General features: G+C 36.7%; 4 protein-coding genes across 4 annotated transcripts in view; 2 read left to right on the top strand and 2 right to left on the bottom strand.

Annotated features, from left to right (window-relative positions):
* The window catches only part of LOC123423800 (NAD(P)H-quinone oxidoreductase subunit 2 A, chloroplastic-like), a 4,702-nt gene extending 1,680 nt beyond the window's left edge, over window positions 1-3,022 (top strand). The window contains exon 2 of the mRNA XM_045107895.1: window positions 1-3,022. This exon is cut by the window's left edge and continues 1,553 nt beyond it. The gene's annotated coding sequence lies outside the window, so the exon portion shown is untranslated.
* LOC123423799 (50S ribosomal protein L2, chloroplastic) lies at window positions 2,271-4,864 on the top strand. Its single transcript, XM_045107894.1, has 3 exons — window positions 2,271-2,305; window positions 2,797-3,203; window positions 3,867-4,864. Exons 1-3 carry the CDS (start codon window positions 2,271-2,273, stop codon window positions 4,295-4,297), a joined length of 873 nt encoding a protein of 290 aa, XP_044963829.1. The 3' UTR covers window positions 4,298-4,864.
* A 68-nt stretch (window positions 4,865-4,932) lies between these two features.
* On the bottom strand, window positions 4,933-6,116 carry LOC123423802 (photosystem II protein D1). The gene has a single exon (XM_045107897.1). The coding sequence runs from the start codon at window positions 6,028-6,030 to the stop codon at window positions 4,969-4,971; it is 1,062 nt and encodes a 353-aa protein (XP_044963832.1). The 5' UTR covers window positions 6,031-6,116; the 3' UTR covers window positions 4,933-4,968.
* Window positions 6,117-6,462: 346 nt separating this feature from the next.
* On the bottom strand, window positions 6,463-12,476 carry LOC123423801 (maturase K). Its single transcript, XM_045107896.1, has one exon. It carries the CDS (start codon window positions 8,089-8,091, stop codon window positions 6,556-6,558), a length of 1,536 nt encoding a protein of 511 aa, XP_044963831.1. The 5' UTR covers window positions 8,092-12,476; the 3' UTR covers window positions 6,463-6,555.
* Between the last annotated feature and the right edge of the window lie 24 nt (window positions 12,477-12,500).

Below are 12,500 nucleotides of genomic sequence, written 5' to 3'. Positions count from 1 at the left end.
CAGTAAAAGCCAAAATAGACTAAATATAGCCTGAACGATCTTAAAAATCCCTCGAAGGAGATAATAAAGAACCCAAAGCAGATGGTATCCTACTGCAAGGGTAGTCTTAAGAATCCAAAAGAGGTTGCTCAGAAGAGATAGATGTATCCCAACCTCTATTGCTCTCGCGTAAAGACTTTTTTTTACGCGACAGGAAAAAGTGACTACGAATTCCCCTTTTTGTTTGCGAATCCCTGTTTGTATCCTTTGAGCGCACGCCCATTAAGTAGCGATCAAATTAAGGAAATCGATCAAACGATCCCAATACCGTGCCAGCCCAAATCATGATCTTCACCAACTTGGATTTGGTTCTCTCGCGAAAATCGCGAGTTGCAGAGATGAGAACCATGAAAAGCAAGATCCCGAATAAGAAAACAGAAACCGAGGAAGAGGAAACCACAAGAGTGAAGACTAGTAGAGTCTCGTCTTTTGTCATTCTTTGCTCCTTTTTCACTCAATGATTCCTTCGAATTTGCCGACCAAAAATTCTATATGTCTATTCTATCTATGATATTTCTATATATATAGAATATGATATCTAATATGACATCCGATTTGTCAAAGGGATTGGATTGGTGACTTACCCATTCAGTGACTTTGGCACTGGACGTTCCAAAAACGGGTACTATCGGATCGGGTGAATTAGAGAATAGACAGAGGTCCGTTGGCATTTCAGCCTTTCTTCTCCTTTCAGGGCCTATCCGAAAGAGAATCCAGTACCTCTTGGTCCTGAATATCAGAATAGGACGAACGAACCGGCCTCCGCGGATATCTTTGCTTCGGAACAAAACCCTGCAATCAAATAGATTGTCCCAAGGGCGCCATATTCTAGGAGCCCAAGTTATGCTATTGAAAATTCGTTCCTCTAGCAGTTCCGGTTTGAGCATTCCGTTCCCTTTTTCAAACTCCACTTCTTTTCATATAGCAATCCCTGATCAAAGAGAGAACAATATCCATTTCAAAACATTTATAACAGATTCCTTAGTTCGGACCGACGAAGTAATGTCACTCGACTATTATCAACCTGACTGCAATCTTTTTCTGTCGGTAAGGATTGCACCAGAGCACCTTCTACTTCTAATAGGCCATGAACTATAGATAGAGAAGAATCATTCTGAGCGAGTACATAAGAAGCGATCCACTTTTTTTCATCGGTTCCAGGGGAAGACCAAAGATCTTGCGCGGCAGGTCCGCCAGAAAAACTCAAAAGAGAAAGAAGTCTCGTTAATCTCTTCATGCTCGTTCCAAGTTCGAAGTACCTTTTGGCCAAAGAAAAACCCGCTTCCTGACACGATTGCCTCTTTATCTTTATATAGATAGATTCTATGGGGTTATTACTTAGTAAGTCTATTTTGTACAAGAGCCCCTCCTATCTGATAGAAAAGGGTCCCATGATCCCGAGCCGATCTTACCTTGGCTCGCAAACCCCAAGTTTGTCTATGAAGAGCTAATCTAATTGTATTTTTTTCTAGAATGGATTTCTTATGTGGAATACTAATGGATAGGGCCTCGTTGCTAAGTGCTACAAGATCTAGTGCACTGGAACTCGTGGTTATGGACCCGAATCCTTTAGTATGGAACATTGTCTTTTCCAAGTAAAAACCCCTAGTATATGAAAGAATGAAAAGGTGCTTTCGTTCTTGTGGAATAAGAAGCCCTCGTACCTTAATGAAAGGAAAATCGTAATTTTTCGTTAGGTATTTGACCAAATAGGATCGTCCAGTTCCTATAGAACCTATCACTAAAATACCCGATAGGGCTAAGCGGAACGAAAAGGGTTTTCCATGAGATGGTAAATGAAAACGATTAGTCCCACACGAGGTTTGGGAATAAGTGATTGTCTGATAATGAGCAAGGAATATACGTCTTTCTGCTAAAGAGGATCTATTAAACTCATAATTCATTAGATCCTTGTTATCAATGCCAACTAGGTATCATAAGGAAATGGATCCCGGTTGTTCAATCCTTTGATAACCAAGGTCATTCTTTGCTAAAGAGAAATGATCACTATGAGTCAGACTCAATAGAATTGGATCCATTCCAAATAGCGAGAATTAGGATTCTTGATCCCTCTCAATCTCTCTTTCAATTCGAGGATCCAGAGAGGTGTTTTCATAGTCATCTCCGAATATTTGCCATCTCGGAATATTTTCGATTTCATTTTTCTATGATATGTCTTTCTATATGAAAATTGGTTATTTACGATGTACGATGATCCCTGTTAAGCATCCATGGCTGAATGGTTAAAGCGCCCAACTCATAATTGGTAAATTTGCGGGTTCAATTCCTGCTGGATGCACACGAACGGGAACATTCCATAAGTCTATTGGAACTGGCTCTCTATCCATGGAATCTCATCCATCATCCATACATAACGAATTGGTATGGTATATTCATACCATAACATAAGAACAATAAGAACTCGAATTCTTATCGATACTGGAACTCAGAGCATAGGAGGGAAAGTCGATTTATGGATGGAATCAAATACGCAGTATTTACAGAAAAAAGTCTTCGTTTATTGGGAAAGAATCAATATACTTTTAATGTCGAATCGGGATTCACTAAGACAGAAATAAAGCATTGGGTCGAACTCTTCTTTGGTGTTAAGGTGGTAGCTGTGAATAGCCATCGACTACCTGGAAAAGGTAGAAGAATAGGACCTATTCTGGGCCATACAATGCATTACAGACGTATGATCATTACCCTTCAACCGGGTTATTCTATTCCACTTCTAGATAGAGAAAAAAACTAAAGGAGAATACTTAATAATACGGCGAAACATTTATACAAAACACCTATCCCGAGCACACGCAAGGGAACCGTAGACAGGCAAGTGAAATCCAATCCACGAAATAATTTGATCCATGGACGGCACCGTTGTGGTAAAGGTCGTAATTCCAGAGGAATCATTACCGCAAGGCATAGAGGGGGAGGTCATAAGCGCCTATACCGTAAAATAGATTTTCGACGGAATCAAAAAGACATATCTGGTAGAATCGTAACCATAGAATACGACCCTAATCGAAATGCATACATTTGTCTCATACACTATGGGGATGGTGAGAAGAGATATATTTTACATCCCAGAGGGGCTATAATTGGAGATACTATTGTTTCTGGTACAAAAGTTCCTATATCAATGGGAAATGCCCTACCTTTGAGTGCGGTTTGAACTATTGATTTACGTAATTGGAAGTAACCAATTAGGTTTACGACGAAACCTAGAAATCGATCACTGATCCAATTTGACTACCTCTACGGGATAGACCTCAACAGAAAACTGTTGAGTAACGGCAGCAAGTGATTGAGTTCAGTAGTTCCTCATAGAAAATTATTGACTCTAGAGATATGGTAATATGGAGAAGACAAAATTGTTTGAAGCACGCACAGAACCGGAAGCGCCCCTTGTTTCAAAGAGAGGAGGACGGGTTATTCACATTTAATTTGATGGTCAGAGGCAAATTGAAAGCTAAGCAGTGGTAATTAAGACCCCCGGGGGAAAATAGGGATGTCTCCTACGTTACCCATAATATGTGGAAGTATCGACGTAATTTCATAGAGTCATTCGATCTGAATGCTACATGAAGAACATAAGCCAGATGACGGAACGCAGAGACCTAGGATGTAGAAGATCATAACATGAGCGATTCGGCAGATTTGGATTCCTTTCCTATATATCCACTCATGTGGTACTTCATCATATGATTCATATAAGATCCATCTGTCTAGAGATCGTCATATACATCTAGAAAGCCGTATGCTTTGGAAGAAGCTTGTACAGTTTGGGAAGGGGTTTTTTGAGAGAAAAGAAGAATCTACTTCAACCGATATGCCCTTAGGCACGGCCATGCATAACATAGAAATCACACGTGGAAGGGGTGGGCAATTAGCTAGAGCAGCAGGTGCTGTAGCGAAACTCATTGCAAAAGAGGGTAAATCGGCCACTTTAAGATTACCATCTGGGGAGGTCCGTTTAGTATCCCAAAATTGCTTAGCAACAGTCGGACAAGTGGGTAATGTTGGGGTGAACCAAAAAAGTTTGGGTAGAGCCGGATCTAAGTGTTGGCTAGGTAAACGCCCCGTAGTAAGAGGGGTAGTTATGAACCCTGTGGACCACCCCCATGGGGGCGGTGAAGGGAAAGCTCCCATTGGTAGAAAAAAACCCACAACCCCTTGGGGTTATCCTGCGCTTGGAAGAAGAACTAGGAAAAGGAAAAAATATAGCGATAGTTTTATTCTTCGTCGCCGTAAGTAAATACGTAACTAGGAATATGGAAAATTGCATTTTTGGAATTTGCAATAATGCGATGGGCGAACGACGGGAATTGAACCCGCGCATGGTGGATTCACAATCCACTGCCTTGATCCACTTGGCTACATCCGCCCCTTATCCAGCTAAAGGATTTTTTTCTTTTTTCCGTTGATCATTATTCTATTTATTCTGACCTCCGTACTTCGATCGAGATATTGGACATAGAATGCCACTCTTTAAAAAGGAAAAAAGGAGTAATCAGCTGTGACACGAAAAAAAACGAATCCTTTTGTAGCTCATCATTTATTGGCAAAGATAGAAAAGGTCAATATGAAGGAGGAGAAAGAAACAATAGTAACGTGGTCCCGGGCATCTAGCATTCTACCCACAATGGTTGGCCATACAATTGCGATTCATAATGGAAAGGAACATATACCTATTTACATAACAAATCCTATGGTAGGTCGCAAATTGGGAGAATTCGTGCCTACTCGGCATTTTACGAGTTATGAAAATGCAAGAAAGGATACTAAATCTCGTCGTTAACTGAATTCTGAATAGAAAGATTAAGAAGAAAAAAAAGATTCAAAATACCCAATATCTTGCTAGAACAAGATATTGGGTATTTTTGTCTTTTCTTTCTTCAAAAATTCTTATATGTTAGCAGAAAAACCTTATCCATTAATAGCTGGAACTTCAACAGCAGCTAAGTCTAGAGGGAAGTTGTGAGCATTACGTTCGTGCATTACTTCCATACCAAGGTTAGCACGGTTGATGATATCAGCCCAAGTATTAATAACGCGACCTTGACTATCAACTACAGATTGGTTGAAATTGAAACCATTTAGGTTGAAAGCCATAGTACTAATACCTAAAGCAGTGAACCAGATTCCTACTACAGGCCAAGCAGCCAAGAAGAAGTGTAAAGAACGAGAGTTGTTGAAACTAGCATATTGGAAGATTAATCGGCCAAAATAACCATGAGCAGCCACAATATTATAAGTCTCTTCCTCTTGACCAAATTTGTAACCCTCATTAGCAGATTCATTTTCAGTAGTTTCCCTGATCAAACTAGAGGTTACCAAGGAACCATGCATAGCACTGAATAGGGAACCGCCGAATACACCAGCTACACCTAACATGTGGAATGGATGCATAAGGATGTTGTGCTCTGCCTGGAATACAATCATAAAGTTGAAAGTACCAGAGATTCCTAAAGGCATACCATCAGAAAAGCTTCCTTGACCAATAGGGTAAATCAAGAAAACAGCAGTAGCAGCTGCAACAGGAGCTGAATATGCAACAGCAATCCAAGGACGCATACCCAGACGGAAACTAAGTTCCCACTCACGACCCATATAACAAGCTACACCAAGTAAGAAGTGTAGAACAATTAGCTCATAAGGACCACCATTGTATAACCACTCATCAACAGATGCAGCTTCCCAAATTGGGTAAAAGTGCAATCCGATCGCCGCAGAAGTAGGAATAATAGCACCAGAGATAATATTGTTTCCATAAAGTAAAGAACCAGAAACAGGCTCGCGAATACCATCAATATCTACTGGAGGGGCAGCGATGAAGGCGATAATAAATACAGAAGTTGCGGTCAATAAGGTAGGGATCATCAAAACACCGAACCATCCGATGTAAAGACGATTTTCAGTGCTAGTTATCCAGTTGCAGAAGCGACCCCACAGGCTTGTACTTTCGCGTCTCTCTAAAATTGCAGTCATGGTAAGATCTTGGTTTATTCAAATTGCAAGGACTCCCAAGCACACGTATTAACTAGAATATAGATAATAGAAGGCTTGTTATTTAACAGTATAACATAGACTATATACCAATGTCAACCAAGTCAGCCCAAAGATTGGCTATCCATATAAATAAATTAACCAAACCAATAATTTTGTATTTGTAAATGAAGTGAGTAAAAGTTAAAAACTTTGATGGGTCTTTTCTATATGGGTTGCCCGGGACTCGAACCCGGAACTAGTCGGATGGAGTAGATAATTCTTCCTTGTTACAATAGAGAAAAATCCCTCCCCAAATCGTGCTTGCATTTTTCATTGCACACGACTTTCCCTATGTAGAAATAGCCAATATTCTATTCCAAAGAGGAAGTTCTACTAATTTTTTAATTAGTAAGTTGATTCACCTACTCTTTATTATAATAAAAGGAACATTTCAGAATGAAAAATATGAAAGTTTTTTCTTGATCATTTATCAACCCTTTCCTGTTTATTAGTTTTGTCTAATGATTAATTAAGAGGGTTGACCAGGTCATTGATACCTATAATATCCAAATACCAAATACGCTCAGTGTGTGATCCACTGAAAGAAAAAAGAGTTGTTTTGGTGAACATCAAAGAAAAAACTTGCTCTTCTTCCGTAAAAAATTCTTCTAAAAATGCCGAACCCAATCGTTGCATAAAAGTTCGTACCGTGCTTTTATGTTTACGAGCTAAAGTTCTAGCGCATGAAAGTCGAAGTATATACTTTAGTCGATACAAAGTCCGTTTTTTCGAAGATCCACTATGATAATGAAAAAGATTTCTACATATCCGACCAAATCGATCAAGAATATCCCAATCTGATAAATCCGTCCAAATGGGTTTACTAATAGGATGCCCCGATCCAGTACAAAATTGAGCTTTTGATAAGTATCCTATGAGGAGAGTAGCGGGGACTATGGTATCGAATTTTTTCATTCGAGTATCTATGAGAAATGAATTCTCCAGCATTTGATTCCTTACCAACAAAGGACTTTTTGGTACACTTGAAAGGTATCCCATAAAATCGAAGCAAGAGTTTGCTAATTGGTTTATATGGATTCTTCGCGGCTGAGTCCAAAAAAAGAAATAATATTGCCAGAAATTGATAAGGTAGCATTTCCATTTCTTTTTCAAAAAAAAACTGCCTTTTGATGCAAGAATTGCCTTTCCTTGATATCGAACATAATGTATAAGAGGATCCATAAAGAACCATAAGGTTTTCCGAGAAAAACCAGGGTACATTATCCCAAAATGTTCCATCTTCCTAGAAAAGTGGATTCGTTCCAGAAAAGTTCCAGAATATGCTAATGGTAAGCAAGAAGATTGTTTACGAAGAAACAACAAGAAAAATTCATATTCTGATACATAAGAGTTATATAGGAATTTAACTAGTCTTTTATTTTCTTTTTGAAAAAAAAGAATGGATTTCATTGAAGTAATAAAACTATTCCAATTCGAATAGTAGTTGAGAAAGAATCGCAATAAATGCAAAGATGGAACATCTTGGATACGGTATTGAAGGAGTTGAACCAAGATTTCCAAATGGATAGGATAGGGTATTTCTATATGTGATAGATAATCCAAATGCAAAAATTTGTCTTCTAAAAAGGGAAATATTGAATGAATAGAGCGTAAATTCTGAAACTTTGGTATTTCTTTTTCTTTCGGACAAGATAATTCCCGTAGCGAGAATGGGATTTCCACAACAATCGCAAACCCCTCAGATAGAATCTGAGAATAAAACTCAGAATAAAAAAAAATTTTGTAATCCAATAATCGATCTTGATTAGGATGATTAACCGAGTTATCCAAAAAATTCTGCTGATACATTCGAATAATTAAACGTTTCACAAGTAGTGAACTAAATTTCTTGTTATTCCAACTAACTATTTCCACAGGTTCAGAACCGTTTAATCCATAATCATGAGCAAATGCATAAATATACTCCTGAAAGAGAAGTGGGTAGACAAAGTATTGTTGACGAGATTTCTGTTTTTCTGAATACCCTTCGAATTTTTCCATTTGTATTTCTACTTGAATCAGAGAGAAGAAGCATTTCTCGGTTTATCGAATGATGATACATAGTGCAATATGGTCAGAACAGGGTGTTGCATTTTTAATACAAACCCTGGAAAGAAAGGGAGTCTAATCCACGGATCTTTTTCCGCTCCTTTTCTACCGAATTAGTTTATGTTTGTTCTAAATTACAAAAAAGAACAGAACAAGTTTTTTATTTTTGCAGGCCAATCGCTCTTTTGACTTTGGAATACAGCCTCTTTATCAATATACTGCTTCTTTTACACATTCAATCCATAACATCCCTTATTCAATCCATAATCAAGAATAATTAGGATTTCTAAAAAAAAAGAAAAAATAAAGGGTCCACTCATAGGAAAACCCAACCTTTCCCCACATCCGGCACTAATCTATTTTTAACGTCTAATTAGAGCGGGGAATCCTTCCAATTAGGAAGTTAAGCTCGTTGCTTTTTATTTTACCAGAATTGGAGCCAGGCTCTATCCATTTATTCACTAGACCCAGAAAATCGTAATTTTGGATTCCATTCAAAAAAGATTGATTTTATTACGACATGCTATTTTTTCCATTCATTACCTTTGAGGATCAGTCGTGGTCTTCTAGACTCTACCAAGAGTCTGGACGAATTTGTTGTTTCATCCAAATGTGTAAAAGATCATAGTCGCACTTAAAAGCCGAGTACTCTACCATTGAGTTAGCAACCCAGATAAAAAAAGGATCTTAGATACGATCGAAATCCAAAAATCAATGGAATTACACCGCGCGCTTCTGTCAAAACATTGAACTAGCAAGACATCAAAAGAAAGATTTTATCGACCATGAAAAACACTCAAATGGCAAAACGAACAGGTCCGGTTAAATTCCACTAAAGTGAAAAAAAAGAGCGACCCTAATCACGATGGCCAAATTCTCCTTTTTTTAGCGATTTTTATTAAAAAAAATATATATTATATTGTATGAGAATACATGCAAGAGGAACACCCTTATCATTTGAGCGAAGTGTAAGCAGAAAAATTAAATATGGAGTGAGGATAAAGAGACCCATCTATCTACAAATTCTATTTGTTCAATAGACCTTTGTCAATGGAAATACAATGGTAAGAAAACAAATTAGATAGAAAAAGTAAATAAAATAGGGGCTTATGTTGGATTGGCACGATATAAATCCAAATAGGATTAAGAAAGAGGTAAATTGTGTCTAAATAATTAGACAACGAGGAATACTAATAATCTTCTCCTATCCTACTTTTTTATTCATTTAGTTCTTCAATTAACTCAAAGTCTTTCTTTTTCTTTAAAGAATTCCGCCTTCCTTAAAATATCATAAACAGTTCTTGTCGGTTGAGCACCCTTTTCAAGGAAATAGAGAATAGCTGGAACATTTAAACAAGTTTGATTCTTTATCGGATCATAAAAACCTACTTTTCGAAGATCTCTTCCTTCTCTTCGAGATCGAACATCAATTGCAACGATTCGATAGACAGCTTATTGGGATAGATGTAGATAAACAACGCCCCCCCTAGAAACGTATAGGAGGTTTTCTCCTCATACGGCTCGAGAAAATGATTCGAATTTCTGTCGATAATAATAGAAATTAGACTATGACGTCCATTAATTTCCTTACAGAAAAAACAAATTTCATTTATACTCATGACTCAAGTTGGCTAATTCTGCCTGAGAAACTTCGAAGGCAAAATCCTTCAAAAATTTTTGAGTCGTCTTTAAACTCTTTTCTTTGTCTCATTTCGAACGAATTGACTTTTATTCCTTATTCTGATCCAACTCTGTTGTTGAGACAATTGAAAATTGTGTTTACTTGTTCTGGAATCCTTTATCTTTGATTTGTGAAATCCTTGGGTTTAGACATTACTTCGGGAATTCCTATTTTTTTCTTTCAAAAGAGTAGCAACATACCCTTTTTTCTTATTTCCTTCGATAAAGCATTTATCTCTTCTATAGAAATCTAATAAGGGGGATTGATTCTGATATACTTTTATTGGACTTTCTTCGTATTTTAACCTTTCGATTTATTTCTATATTAAGGATAGACTGACAAAGTTGGCCTAATTTATTAGTTTTCACTAACCCTAGATTCTTTCCCTTGATAAAAAATAAACTCTGTCCTCTCGAGCTCCATCGTGTACTATGTTACTTAAACCCTGCGCAAATTTGGTTCGGAACGAATAGAACAGGCTATGTCGAGCCAAGAGCATTTTCATTACTATGGAAAATGATGGATAGCAAAATCCACAATCGATCATGTCCTTCAAGTCGCACGTTGCTTTCTACCACATCGTTTTAAACGAAGTTTTACCATAACAAACATTCCTCTTTTCATTGCAAAGTGGTATAGAAAATTGATCCAATATGGATGGAATCATGAATAGTCATTGGTTTTGTTTTTTGTATACTAATTAAAATTAAAACTTGCTATCTATGGAGCAATATGGATAAAAGAAAGTAAGTATTTATCCGGGAAGCCTCCGCCAAGATCCAATTTATTTAAACCCATATTCGAATTCTATCATATGAATGAAACATAGAAAAAGACGACTAAACAAGTTTGCTTAAAACTTATTTATTATTAAATTTCCACCCTCAACGGATGGCTCGAGATGATCAATCTTGAAGTGAGAAGAGAAGGATTGACTCTTCCTCAATAAATAAACTATCAACCTCCAAAAAAGTTTAATTCATTTAATTACTAGAATTAGAATTCTATTAGTAATATATTTTTTCCGTACCAAAAACAATTAACTATAATAACTAAATAAACTATTCCAATGAATAGATTGAAAGTTTTTGGTAGTTAATTGTTTTTGGTACTTCTTCGACTCGAAGACCAAAAGGAAGAAAAAAATATGATTAAGTGATTATTAAGTGATTATTAAGTGATCATAGTAGAGGCATATCCTGAATGTGCCTGCTAGATCCCATTTTTTTCATGAAAATAAAGGTAGTCAATTTGACTGGACTTAAGACTTTATTATGTTTTCTGAGAAAACATAAGATATCATTATTCTCTTTAATAAACTTTTGTCTCATACGGAGTACTATATGATTTCACCGTTTGTTTCATCAGAAACAATCTGGGACGGAAGGATTCGAACCTCCGAGTAACGGGACCAAAACCCGCTGCCTTACCACTTGGCCACGCCCCATTTCGGGTTTTATGCGACACTAATAAACACTATTATGTTTATTTGTTATTCGTCAATACCATTTCAATTACATAAATAAAGAAGAGATATTCTCTTGCTAGTATTCTACACATGCAGATAATATAGAATCAAAAAAATGCATTGATCATTACATGGAATTCTATTAAGATATTATATGAAAGTCGAATTTATTCCACTCTCATTTGAGAGTGCGAATACAAGGAGGTATTTTGTGTTTGGGAAAGTCCGAAGAAAAAAAGATTTTGAATCTGCCTTTTCCTTCTTTCCCTTAAAAAAATAACTCAATCAAAATCCAATTATTTACTCTACAAGAATGAAATGCTTGTTATGCCTAATATACTTAGTTTAACCTGTATCTGTTTTAATTCTGTTCTTTATCCTACTAGTTTTTTCTTTGCCAAATTGCCCGAAGCTTATGCTATTTTCAATCCAATCGTGGATATTATGCCTGTTATACCTCTATTCTTTTTTCTATTAGCCTTTGTTTGGCAAGCTGCTGTAAGTTTTCGATGAAATCTTTAGTACTCTGTATGCCAAATTGAATGATGTGTTCATTCCAAAAAAAAAATTAAAATGGGTAAAAGCCGAGAAGTTTTATATTTTTATATTATGAACCCTCAATTCTAAAATTGAAATTATTCTACATTGAATGGGTAGCTACAGCAATAAATTTGGATCAGCCTTTCTACTCCCCTGCACCTAGGTTGAGCAGGTACCTTTAGGTACCTACACAATACCTATTCAATACCACCTAACCCTATTTTTGCTATTGATAAGAGTTCTTATTATAAATGAATTCTTGCAATTTTTTTCCAGAATTCATTTTTGCATTTTTAGGTATCAAAAAAAACCATCCTAGTGGATCCGTGTGGTAAGGAAAAACTGGTAATCTATTCCTTAAAAAAAAATCTTGGAGATTATGTAATGCTTACTCTCAAACTTTTTGTTTATACAGTAGTGATATTCTTTGTTTCACTCTTTATCTTTGGATTCTTATCTAATGATCCAGGACGGAATCCTGGACGCGAGGAGTAAAAATTCAATTTTTTTTTTTTCTTACAAATTGGATTTGTTTCGTACATTTATCTATGAGAAAATCCGGGGGTCAGAATTCTTTCCAGTTTGAAAGTCCCAAATGATCCAAGGGAGCGGAAAGAGAGGGATTCGAACCCTCGGTACAAAAAAAATTGTACAACGGATTAGCAATCCGCC

This window comes from Hordeum vulgare, unplaced genomic scaffold (assembly GCF_904849725.1).
Source record: "Hordeum vulgare subsp. vulgare unplaced genomic scaffold, MorexV3_pseudomolecules_assembly, whole genome shotgun sequence".
Taxonomy (NCBI): domain Eukaryota; kingdom Viridiplantae; phylum Streptophyta; class Magnoliopsida; order Poales; family Poaceae; genus Hordeum; species Hordeum vulgare.
This window is presented reverse-complemented; position numbering and strand designations above follow the sequence as displayed.